Consider the following 13,290-nt stretch of genomic DNA (forward strand, 5'->3'; position numbering starts at 1 on the left):
TATATTATTAATTTCAACGAAATTACTGTTTCTCCCTGTGCCTTTAAACAGCCAGTGAATAAAAGTTGGGTTGCTAAGGCAGAATTATAGCCAACTATTCCAGTTTAGCTGACTGCATTCTGATTACTTAATAACACCCAAGTATGTGCAGAATTTGTCCTTGCTGTGAGCCACACAGAGTGTTGCACTACTGAAAAAAACCCTCAGAAAAGGCTGCGCTGCATTCGTTTAAGTGCTTTCCACAGCGTGGTTTATATTCCAGGTAGTTGAAAAAGTCCTCAGCGAAGAAAAACCGCATGAGTTCTATCTGTACCGCTCCACAGCGCTGCAGAGCAGTCAGCAATGACTGCCCAAAGCCTGCTCCGAGGAGCGTCATTTGCCATTCCGCTGCCATTCGGTTGCCCCTCGGGACCGCTGGTGAGACCCGGCGAGACCCAGCCCGGGCCAGGCTGCAGCGCGGCTCCCGAGAGCCCATCGGGCCGCAGGGCTGGGGCAGCGCTCGGGCGTTCCGCACCCGCGGAGGCTGCGGGGCTGAGGGAGGGAGGCCGCGGCCGGCAGGTGCCCACGGGCGCACGGCCAGGCCTGGGGCCTCACTTCGGGGAGCTCCCCGCGGCCCCGGCAGCGCCGTCGCTGCCCCGCGCTCTCGCTCTCCATCTCTCCATCTCTCCATCTCTCTCTCCATCTCCATCTCCATGCTCATGTCCATCTCCCTCTCCCTCCCTCTCGCAGGGGCCGGCCCCGCCCCGGCGAGTCCCGGGCAGGTGCGCCCAGAGGCGCAGCGGGTCCCCCCCCATTACAGCCGTCTCTCTCCTCTCGGGGCGGCTGCGGCGCGGGGCTCGCCCTCCCGTTCTGCCCTCCCCTCGCTGCGGGCCGCGCCGGTGGGCTTGGCTTGGCTTGCGGCTGCAGCGCGGTCTCGCCGTGAGTCACGGAGCCCGCGGCGCGGCGAGCCGAGCGCGCAGGCACACGGGGGAGGCGGCGGGGGCGGGCGGCGAGCGGCGGGGGCGGCAGCAGCGCCGGCTCCCCGCCCGCCCACTCGCACATGCTGCCGAGCCGCAGTCAGCTGGAGCGCCGCTTCCTCCACAGCCGCCGCCGATGACCTCCTCGCCCGCCCGCAGCCGCTGAGGACCCCCGGCGTCCCCGCCAGGGCAGGGGATGATAGATCGGCCTCCCGCAGCCCCGTCCAGCGCAGCCCGCCGCGCCGCAACCTCGGCCGCCGCCGCCCGCCGGAGCCGCCGCCCCAGAGGAGCCGCAAAATGAACCCCCAGTGCGCCCGCTGTGGCAAAGTGGTCTATCCCACCGAGAAAGTCAACTGCCTGGACAAGGTGCTGGGGCGCGGGGGAGGGCGGGGACGGCGCCTCCCGGGTGTGCCCGTCCCGCTCCCCGCGGCTCGGGCAGGGCAGGGCAGGGCCGGCGGGGCACCGGGGCGAGCCGGCAGGTGGCAAATGCAGCGTTTCCAGGGCCGCCGCTGCGCCGGCCCCCGCGCTGTCACCGCCGGCGGGGGCAGCCGCCGTGTCACCGCCGCCGTGTCACCGCCGCCGCGGGGCCAGCGGGGCCCGCAGCGCCCTGCGGTGCCCGCCCGGCAATGACGGTGCCCGGCTCCCCGAGAGGTGAAGTTGTAGGCGGCCCTTTCCCGGCTGTAGTTGCCGGTGCCTCCCCGAGCCGGGGCGGTTCGGGTGCCCCTGGCGCCGTGGCTCGGTGCGGGCGGCGGCAGCGACAGCCCCGTCCCGCGGGGGCGGCCCCGGTGGCACCGGCTCCAGCCCAGCGCGGCCGGTCCGTGAATAACAACAGTGAGGCTGTGAGCGATGCGCCAAATTACCGTGCCCGGAAAGGCACGGCGAGGCAGTGGAAGCCACAGGAGGAAAATGCCGTATTTTGTGCTAAATTTAGTGTCTGTGCGGCGTACCTAAAAGCCAGCCGTCACATTAGTTAGTGATTGCATTCGCGTAGTATTGCATTCTTAGCAAGCGGCGTAGGTTTGTTTGTTTGTTTGTTTGTTTTTAAACAGGGAAAATGTCAAAGTCCTGCTTCAGTTATCTTAAAAATTATCCTGGCAAGGTCAGCATGTGGGGGTCTTGGCATTCACCTTAGTATAGAATTTACATTTCTGAGAGTGTTTCAGAAGTACCTTTAGTTTCATGTGAAAGTAATTATTTTGATTTAGTTAAGAGACCTAAAGTGCATGGCCAAAATATTGACAAGTAATTGTGTTTATATATTTACAATACCCTACCGCTGCTTTCAAAATATCAGTACCATAAGTAATTCTACTTTACATTTATTTACAGTACTGGCATAAAGGATGTTTCCACTGTGAAGTTTGCAAAATGGCCCTGAACATGAATAACTACAAAGGATATGAAAAGAAACCTTATTGCAATGCGTAAGTATTGTAAATGTCAAGTCTTGCAGAAATGCACATGAAAAGAAAACCTGGCTGTGGATATTGTCAAATAGGTATTGTCGTGCTGTAAAAACTTAATCTAGAGAGAGCAGTGTAGTCTAGAGCAGTTCAGTATCTTTTCAGATAGGGTATTCTACATGCATTGGTGTGATAGAAGATGAACTATTTGATTATGATGTGTTTAGGCAGTGTTTTCATATCAGATCTGAGGATACAGGGTTTTTTTCTCCCAGAAAGTGTTGGATCTAGTACTGACTCCTGCTACATTCATTGTTGGCAGTGCTGGATTACAGTTGTCCATTATGCAGCTCTCTATTCAGGGTTATGGACCTGATCAGCATTTTGTAATAAGAAAACAAAGTGCTTCTCGGTTGTGTAGTTTACCAGAGACAATACCCTGTTAGAAATCATGACAGCCTGTTTTTAAAACTGTTAGTTTTTCCACATATCTCATATTTCTAAGCTAGGAATTTACAAAATTCATGCTTCTGCTGCTTCATGCTATTTTGCTATTCTCTTAAATTTTGATTAAGAAAATGGATTAATTTTGGTTTGATTATACTATAGTATACTTGCGTTGCATTCAACTTTTAGATTTTATTGTTGTGTGGATTTTGAAGTGTGCTTTGATATTTGGTTTGCAAATACTGCAGAAGAGCATTTGATACACTGAGGAAAAAAGAGTTGCTTATTGTTATTTGAACCATGCTTCTAAAATTTGCTAACTGCGTTTCAGTGTGTTTTAATCTTTAGAAACCTAATGGTTTATAAATAATATGCTGTTTTAGAAGGATAGGTCTTAAGATTTTGGACTCAAATGTGATCCTATATATAACTTGTATGTTGTTGTTGTTTTCGCCTTTATGTACTTAAAACATGTTTTAAGAGACAGAGTTTTGAAGCTATGGACATGTTTTATTTTTCTTTAGAAATATTCTCCTACAGTTAACTTAAAATATTTGTTTGATGTTGAGGTAGACAGCCTATGGCTGGCCATAACAGAAAAGTTTAACAGCATACAGTCATTTCTTTCAGGCTAAAATTGAATCCAGTCAGGGTCTAAAATACAAATTATGCTATAAATCTGCTGCGCTGCCAAAACTTGAAACACCTGTTTCAGTGTGCACAGTTGTACTTGGATTGCTTTGGGAGCATATGGAGTTACATATGTAACTTCCTAGCTTTCCTCCAGTGCTGCACACAGTGTAAGGGGTGGCATTAGAGCTCTGCTAACACAGTGGGGTGCGCTGCCAGTGCAGGGAGAGCTGTGCAGGAAGGGAGTCCTGCTGCAGAGGTGGGATGCTGCAAGCTGGGACTAACCCCGAGTGTTGGCCCTGCATGGAACCCTGCACGTGGTACTGTCTGAGCTCAAGTACAGGCTCACATCCTTTACAGTAATTATAACTGATAGGTGGGTGCCTTTTACCTACATTTTGGTGGTTGAATTTCAGTGATGATACTTTGGTTGCTGGTTCTTTCTCATCTAATCAGATACTTACTTGTACTTAATAAGACTGTTTGTTTATAAAATCTCCTCCATGCTGATACATGGGGGTTTCCAAGCTGTGCACATTTAACTTCTGTTGCAGGAGAGTTTTTCATATATGCAGTTATGGCTTGTGTGTGTCCCTCTGTTGATGGATGAGGGGGAGTAAGGATGACGGATGGATCTGTTATGTACCATTCAGGTGCTATTCTTCCTGGCAGTTGCTTTAATGAGCTTTGCGAGAGTGAGCCTTGAAAAAATAATCTCTACTTTTGAAATGTCTCTCAAACCTGATGTATGAAATAGCAAGCAGCAATATAAAACTATTTAAAGAATGGGAGATTTTTTTTTTCCATTGAAAGAGAGAAAATCTAACGTATAATGTCAACAATGTGCATTTTGGTCTTAACTTTTAGTAAACTAATGTTTGGTGGGGTTTTATGCCCCCCCCTACCATTTTTTAATGAGAAACTTTAATCATATAATGTAAATAGTTTCAAGTATTCTGTGAAACCATGAAGGGAAGACTAAGGTCTGCTTTGTGGTTTCAACAAACCTTAATGTTCTTCAGAGGACAGCTAGGATGTTTTTGAAAAACTGTATTTTGAAAATACAGTTGGTTTAAATTTTGAGAGAATCTTTGCATCTCTAGGTAACTAATTTACAAGGCAGACACCATTACAGTATTACAAATTATGATGTGTCTTATTCTGTTTTTATTAGTAAGAAGCAAACCCATTTTTATGTTAAATGCTGCTTGATCATAAAATCTGCAAAGAAAATAATGTAAATTTACTCATACAAACACCTACTGACACTTGACAAACAGTAATTACTACTGAACTGTTTATTGAGGCCATCCATTGATAAGAGTGCTATTTGTAGATAAAAGTGAACAAGTATGCACTAATCTGAATGGGAGAGGAATGCCATGAAGTTGTTCAACAGGTTTGGAAACCATAGTTAGTTTTTCATAAGGACAAGTTGGAAAGCATGTGTCTTCTATAATATCTATATGTGCTTTGATAATTCACAGGTCAGATAAGTTTATTGAATATGTTTTGACCTTCGGTCTTAAAATTGTCCATTCTTTTGTGTATGCAGTAACTGAAATGAATGAATTTTGTTACTTTACTGGTAAAGATCAGAAAATATTCAATTGTAAAACATAATTGGTTTTGTGTTAATATAACAGAGTGCTCATCTGTGGTTGTTCAAACTATATTTTTGGTAGAGAGAGTCAGGTCAGACATAATAACAAGAACTAGCAAACCACGAAGGAATATATTGCAAAGTACTTTAATTTGGTGACCATTAGAAAAGGGCATAAATTTTGTGAATACAGGATTCTGCTTTTTTTCAAGGCAAGTTTTTTGTTGGACATTTTGCCTCATTTCCATCTAAATGATTGTATACCTTCCTTGTGATAAAGAGATACCAAAAGTAATGACTGGGCTACTGACATAGCTTCTGTAAGCTGTAGATCTATCTAAGATTTTACAGCAAGGTTAAAGGGAAAACTGTGTGTATGTGTGCAGTATGGCTTTGAAAAGAGTCATCTTTGGATCATGGAATTTTCACTATCTGTGTCCTTTAAACCTTTCAGCTCTCTTACTTGTAGAGAAAAGCTTGAACAACTTTGTTCACTTTTCCTTCTCTATGGATTTGTGAGCTGTTTGAGTCAAGATAGTTACTTCTGCTTGTTTGTGTAGTGCTTATGTTATGGTGCTTTTGTCTCAGCTGGGACCTCTGAGTGGTACAGTGCTGTATAATAACTTACAGTATTGTGTTTCTCACTTCACTTGCGTTAACATTTCATCTGAAAGGCCTCATGTACAACATCTTGAGGCTTGTAGATGCACATGGACACTGTGGGGTTTGCCTTAACGACTTTACTCTTGCCTTTTATTTGCAGTCTGATTTAGATATGCCATGATTGTGGATTGCTGCCTGATTTGTGAAATAATGTTGATGAAACAAAGGGCTCAGACAATTTTGTAGTTCATCCAGGTGCTGTGCATTGACTGAAGCAGGTGAATGAGCCATTCTTTGATGCAGATCTCAATCCCTATTCCACCTTAATATCTGCAGATAGATTTTATTAAATACTTGTTTAATATACATGGAAATGTCAAGAAGAAAAGTTGATATTTCTGTCTTTTGAAAACTCAGAGCTGACCCTTTCCAGCGGCAGATAACCAAGATGATGCAAGGAAAGGAATGGCATTTTGGCAACTTACCATTTGTGTTCTCAAGCTTGTTAAATGATTGAATCATGTAGGATGATTTTATGGTAACTTATTCTTACGGATGTTCATATAAATTCTCCTTTTGACAGATTCACTAGACCAAAACACAAGACTGCTTTTTATGCAAAATGTAGAAGCTAAAATGCATATTTTTGGAATATTCTCTCTGCATTAGCTTTACCTGCTGATGCAGACAGACTTTCCTGTGTGTGTGAACACATCCAACAGAGATGTAATTTTTAATTTCTGCAAACATAGTAGCTTCAAGTTCCATAAATCTGATATACCCTCTTGCCAAAACAACCTCACTATTGCAATAAATTCTTCTGAAATACTTAGTATCTAAAATTTTGCTAATTGCCTACACATAGGATAGTTTCATTCAAGTTTTTACATATGACAGCCACCATATGGAATGGTTACATAACTTAAAATTTAAATCAACTGTCATCAGTCTTAGTGTGGATTGTTGACATGAAGAAAAACTCATGATCACTTTTATTTTTTCCTCCTAGATTTTTAATTTCTTTGTCACTGGTGCCAGTAAGAAATAGTCAAGTACATTTGAAATAATGTGATGTTGTTAGAAGTACTACAGCTTCAATGTGCAAGTGCAGTCAAACCCTACATTTTAGGATACTCTTGGGGAGGGGTAAAAAAAATGTAAAAGTGATTTTATATCAGCTTGGAAATGGTAAGAACATGGCACAACTTTCTGGAGAGTCACATAGTCTGGAAAATAGAGGCAGTTGCTTTTACTCAGTGGATGAATGTGGTCATTAAGTGGAATCCATTGTCTTGAAAGGCAAACTTATGTATAGAACTTTGATTTTAGCTGTGAAACATGAATGTTTTTTATTTCTTTTTCCTCTACCAGTGAGAAAATTTCAAGATGATGACCAGGAGTGTGATGATATTATTCTTACTAAAAATAAGTAGCATTATCTTAGTTTTCAGTACTGATTTCAGCAGGTGGTTATTTCTCAATTTAAATATGTCAGGAAGAAAGAAATTTATGTAAGAAGCAGAGAGAATAAGCCTGAAATCTGATGGGGCAACTTCTAAGAATTGCAGTAAAGAGAATGCACAGAATAAACAGGCTTTTTAAATTCTTCATCTTATCTGGAAAAGGAACTACCCATAAACTCTCTTGCAAACCTTCCTAGAAAGCAAGGATTGCACTTCATAACTTTGTTAGCTTTGTGAATTGAAGACTTTCCCGTTAAAATGAATTATTAAATGGGTAATGGAAAAACAGAATTGCTAGAAAGACAGCTGGTAAGGGTCTCAGCTCAGAACCAATTACACTTATATTTTTAAAGTCCATTACTTCTTGTTCAGCATTGTATGAGTATGATCCAGTATTTAAAAACATTTGTCCCTCCTCAGAAATCTTTTCTTTAAACAAAACAGCTCTAACTTTATCCTCATCCTGATGGATTGTATTTTATATTAATTCTTGTTTCTTTACCTTCAATTATTTCCAAAGCGTATATATCTCATTTCAGTGCCCAATGGGACATTACCAGAGCTGGTACAACAATAAGGGTACTTGTACATAATTTTTCTCCTAAATCCCAGTACAGTGTTTGCCTTTTAATTTTTTCTGTTGTAAAACCTGAACTATTGTTAAATTATATTTGGATTCTTGTGGGCTATGTTTTTATGCAGAATTGCAACCTCAGCAGTGGTTATTATCCATTATCTGAGCAGCTAATTGTTCTTGGCTAAACACAGCATCTTCCACTTGGTTCTCATTGAGCTAAATCTCCTCTTTTTTCCCTAGGCTGCTTCTCCAATTTGTCAAGTTCATTTTATATTCTAATTTTGTTCTCTAATGTGCTTACAGCCCCCTCCTATCAACCTGTCAACCCTCCCACCAGAAAGCCTGGAAGCAGATCACAAATTTAATAAGTATAATCTTTATTTCATCACCCAGATTGCTACCTGAAGGCCTGCAAGGGTACTGGGAGCAGTATGTACCACTGTGGTCTGATGCAGCCTTCCCTTCTGTACAGAGCAGTGATCAATAAGAGAATTACTTTATCTTCTCTACCTATTCATGGGCTGCTAGATCAAGCATTGAGTTCTGTGGGAGAAAAAGTAAAGTTGTGAGATAGCATAATCATGGATATTTATGTAGATTCTGCTTAAATATAAGGGACAACTATAGTTAGAAGAAACATACATTCCTGCTGCTCAGTTCTTTGTAATTCAGCATTCAGTCCAAATTACTATTGGTGGTATCCAATAATGTAAAGTAAAGCTGAGTCTATTTGCTAGAGCAGTTGAAGGAGCTTCTTAGGCAAAATATATTTAAGTCTCTTAAAGGTGTTTGATGCATATATTTAAACTGTTCCAAGAAGGAACATAAGAACACTTTGTCAGAGTTGCTGAATAATGTGCATAAGGCAGATGGTGGTTAGTTGCAAAGTAATTACTAAAGAATAATCATCGCTGACACTCAGATCTTGGGAAGGGTTGGGCTGTTTTTTATTGCTATGACTGCATCTGATTAGTGGGATACAAACCCATTTCTTGGGTTCTGTTTCAACATGTTTAATTGGCCATGTCCTGATGTCACGTTTGGTCAAGATCTGCATCTATTAATTGCATGGTGGGCGTGCAGGGAGAGGACTGTCAGCTCCAGCAGGTCCCTTGGGTTTCATCATGGAAAACTGTGGAGAGCACCATGGTGACCTAGAGCTTAGTGCAGCCAAACCTGCTTCCCTGCTGGTCCTAGTGGAGTAGAAAAACAACCCCAAGGGAGATGAATTGTTACCTTTTCTCTCAAAGCAGGTGAATTCTCAGATTTCATTGAGCCGGTTCTGTCATGTCTAGTTCGTAATGTGAGTATAGGATCTGTGTTTGGAATTCATGTTTTAATATTTTACCTGTAGGTAAAATATTGTTGTGGCCCCTGTTGTTGCTTCAAAGCACAATCACAATTTAGTATTACTTACAGTATTGATAGGACAAGTAAATAGAAAATACACAGATGAATATAATACATTTAATTTTATTGAAATTTATTTTACTGAAGACTGCACTAAGCATAGAGAACTTTGCTGCGTGGAATCCTGACCTGTTGCCTTTGATGTCTTGACTCAAGTACATGTGCGTTTTTAATATCTATAATTATTGGTCATTGTAGATAGCAGATAATTTCTCCAAGGAAGAACATATGCATATCCTCAGCACTTTTAGTCATAAAATATACTAAATTTATTCTCAGGGGATTGTGATTATTGAGACAGTTTTGGTGAGAGGGTTTTCTTTGCTTGCTAGTCTTTTAGCAACTCTGTGGGTGCTTAAGATAATCTTCAGTTTTCTTGCTGTTGCTTTCTGTACTCAGTCCTAAAGGTTGATGAAGTTAATTCCATTATATTTATTAAAATACTAAGGCAACAGAACAAGAACCATAGGTTAAATTTTGTGATTCTACATAATTTGCTTCTTTTCATTGCATGGCTTGAGTTTTGGAACCAGTTGTAACAAGCCTGTGAAGTCTTGATGGTGTGGTTTGATAACAACTTTGTGGTTTAACTGTTTGGAGTTTTCAGTGTTCTAAACCATAGACATTCCCATCATATTTGCCAAAGAACTTAAGTGTTTTCACTTGGCTGAATTTGAAGTTCTGTGCCGCTCTGCTAATGTTGCTGTTGGTAGCAAATAAACCTGCTGTCCTGAAATGCTCTCTCTATTTTATAAAGCTTGAAGAAAAATAAGTATGTTGCAGTCTTTCATACAATTTTGAATTTTTTAGAGGTGGTGATTGCCAATTGAGAAAGACAGCATCATGTCAGTCAGCTCAGTGTCAAGCAGCATGTGTTGCTGTTTACATACAGTGTCAGTGAAAGCTTACTGTAATTATCCAGACAATAAACTATCTTGGGTGAGCAGTCAAGTACTTTTATTTTAATAATTTTGAATATTGTGGTGTGCTTATAGAAACTTGCTAAATTTAGGGATTGTAGAAGTTACAGTGAGGGCAATGTTTGGCTGTGTGAAGTCCCTTGAAAAGCAGACAGTAGGCAGGACTCACATGGGAAAAGTTTGCCCTAAAAGGAGGTGGGTGAAGTATTTATTGAATAACTGGCCTCTCATTATAAATGACACCAGCCAGTTCATGCTGCCTTCAGTTATGCCATCTCATATTGCAGCTTTTTGGAGAACAAAAACCCTGCAATTAATTCTGCTTAATTTGCAGATCAATCAATTTCTTCTCTCCCTGCCTCCCTCTGTCTTCTGATGTTGGAGTAGATGTTACATCAGAGTTGGCCAAGCTGTTTTCCCTTGCTTTCTCTCCATGTTGCTTCTCTAATTTTCATTTGTATTAGGGGCAAAAGTCTGGCTGATAAGTAGTGCAGAATTTTGAGTCTCTTGTATTTTCTCCTCCCCATGTCTCCTGTTTTCCTTCTCCAAAAACTTCTGTTCTTGGTTGTGCAGCAATTGTGTGGTGGTAACTGATCCCATCACATCTTAGTATGAGGAGGGCACAAAAATGTGCCATCAGTGTCACAATTGAGAGGCGACCACAGCAGCTTAAAAATTAAAAACTAATTGTAATTTGACCAGTTGTCATTTAAGCATATATTGCAAAGGCTTTTCTGGGAAGTGCATAGTTACTCTTTAAAGAGGATTTCTAAAAATGTAGAACTGTATGGATATTGGACAAATTTCCTTTCATGCTTCACAGTTTCAAAAATTCACACTATGTTTTTTTCCCTCTTAGGAGAGAAAATGTGTGGAGGTAGTCCATCATGTTCTTCCTCTTTAAATAGTAGGTTTTTTCATGCAGGTGTGTTGGTGTAATGCCAATTTCACAGATTTAAAAATAAAGTTGTGCTGCATTTTAATTTAGTTATACCTCAGGTGTTTTTTTTTAAACCTGGCAAACTAAGTGATCATAGCTGTTTTTGTTTTGTTCTGTTCCAGTTTTACTCTGGAAGAATTAAATACTTGTAATGCAATTCCTTTTGACATGTGAAAACTGTATATAGAAATACTTCAGAAAAAAATTTAAAGCAAAAAAAAGATGCTGATTTCAGACTTAATTAAAATGCAAATGGCTAAGTCTGTAGAGGGGAAAAGTGGCAAGAGGAAATAAATTGACTGAATAAAAAAGCATGGACTATTTCTGCTGAACAGTGTAGAGTGGCACACATTCAACACAGTAGAGTGTTATGTTGCATAGTATTGGTTGTGTGTATCTGCAGATGCAGAAGGGAAGAGACATTTCTGACTGGATTTGCTCAGTCATGCAAGAAGAAAAAGGACCAGTGTGAGGATTTCTAGCAGCAGAAGTGCTCAATAAGTGTTTGATCAGGAGATGATCAGCACTGTTAGAACTGGCAGCATGCTTGGTGTGTTGCTGCTGTAAGGGAGGTGCCAATACACGTTTTAAAGAACCTGCCTGGAAATACATGTGCTGAAAAGCAAAGCTTCTTAGAGGGCTTGGAGTTACAATTATGCTGTAACAGAGGAAGGTCTGAAGTAGTGGTATATTTTGAAGTAGTTGGTAGGAAATTGTCAGGTGATTAAAAAAGAGATGAAGCTTGTTAGAACAGTTATTAGCATATTGTTCAAACACTGTCTCATTAGCATGAAAGTGTTAGGAGCAATGGAGAAAGTCTGGAAATAACAACGTATCAAAATATATATTTAGAAGAATAATATTGTCTGAAATGTGACACCTCTAGTAATTTCCCCAGAACTTAGCTCATTTAATGGTGATGTCTGCTTGCACTAGGGGAAAAGAAGAGGGTGCATCCAGAGGAAACAAGGATAGATGGGAAAGAGAAATAATTTATAAAAATGTTGGCTGAACTTTTAAGTTTAGCAGTAGCAAACTTTCTGAGATATTTTCACTTTTGAGTGTCTGATTAGGAATGGGCTGCTATCATCATGAATCCTGTCATGAGCTTTTGGATTATTTTGATCTGAAGATAAAAATAGAGATAAAACAGACATTTCCAGCTACCTCACTATTTATACTGCTTTGTTGCTCCTGTTATAGTTGTGTCAGAAATGCTGGAAATCCATATTAACAAGAATGGAAGAAGCTGGAAGGATAAATAGGAAGACCAAGTAGATGAGCTTGGATTGAGTTAATGGTCAGTCTACTCCATGCCATGCTTCATCACACAGTCAGGTCTCAGTTCTTGCAGAATATTTGATCAGTCTGGGTTCCTTTAATTCTACCATTATTTTAATAATAAATTGATATTCAGAAGAGGAGATACTGTTATATGAAATGTGATTAGGTTTATTGCCACTGCAGGCACTGATTACTTCATCCAGCTTTGAGGAACATGTAGTGAAGTGATTGTTATGAAGTAGGAATTAATGAGAAATATCATGATAATTGGGAAAAAAATAGTTTCTCAGTTTTATACCTCTGAAAACTATTTCTGTACACTGAGCTAGGCTACCAAATAGTGCTCCTAGAAAGATGAAAATCTTGAGGGGAAGCTATGAAGTACAGTGATAGTCATGTGAAAATGAAAACAGTATGTGCTTAGTTTTTTTGGTAGTCTAATTCAGCAAGGGTAGATTGTAAATACTCTTTTCTTTTTTCCATTGAGATGAAGATGGATATTCTGAGCAGTGATAATTTAGATTGATTCTGTTGATGTTTTGCATTTATTAATTATGAGCAATTTAACATTAACAAAGATTTATTTTTGGAATCTGTCTTGAAATGTAAGAGATCTACAAAGACATTTGATTCTATAGGCTACCAAGCTACTTCAGTACCTATGGATATTTTTGTAAAACTTGAAAAATGTAGCCCTGTTTATAAACAATTATTTTCTGCACTATTTGTTTCAGGAAGTTTGGATAGACATTCTAAAGTTTGAATACAATCTAGTCAAGCTGTGTACTTACTCTTGTGTTAAAGAACTTTCAGGATGACTCCTATCTTTGTGGAGCTGTGACTTGAAAGAGCAGCATTCAATTTTTTATACTGATTAAGTGCTTACCTTTCATGACCATACTACTGCTGCTGTTTCAAGCCTCATTTGGGTCAGCAGCAGCAGTCTCTTATTGCCCAAAAGGCAATGACATATTATGTCTCTTTTGCAGAATAATACTGCATATATAATATATTAAAAGGAAAATTTAAGCTTGTTAGCCTGGGTGTGGATGAG

The 13,290-nt window shown here is 40.7% G+C and overlaps 1 protein-coding gene across 2 annotated transcripts in view; it reads left to right on the top strand.

The window, feature by feature from the left end:
- The first annotated feature begins 355 nt into the window (after nt 1-355).
- Nucleotides 356-13,290, top strand: part of LOC135443674 (LIM zinc-binding domain-containing Nebulette) — a 247,650-nt gene continuing 234,715 nt past the window's right edge. The window contains exons 1-3 of one of the 2 annotated variants that reach the window (XM_064704156.1): nt 356-417; nt 1,084-1,322; nt 2,286-2,380. In XM_064704156.1, coding sequence (XP_064560226.1) covers nt 1,254-1,322; nt 2,286-2,380 — 164 coding nt within the window. In that variant the 5' untranslated portion in view covers nt 356-417; nt 1,084-1,253. Of the gene's footprint in view, nt 418-845; nt 1,323-2,285; nt 2,381-13,290 lie in introns of those variants that run through there. The other variant, XM_064704155.1, reaches the window with a different exon arrangement.

This window comes from Zonotrichia leucophrys, chromosome 2, assembly GCF_028769735.1.
Source record: "Zonotrichia leucophrys gambelii isolate GWCS_2022_RI chromosome 2, RI_Zleu_2.0, whole genome shotgun sequence".
Lineage (NCBI taxonomy): Eukaryota > Metazoa > Chordata > Aves > Passeriformes > Passerellidae > Zonotrichia > Zonotrichia leucophrys.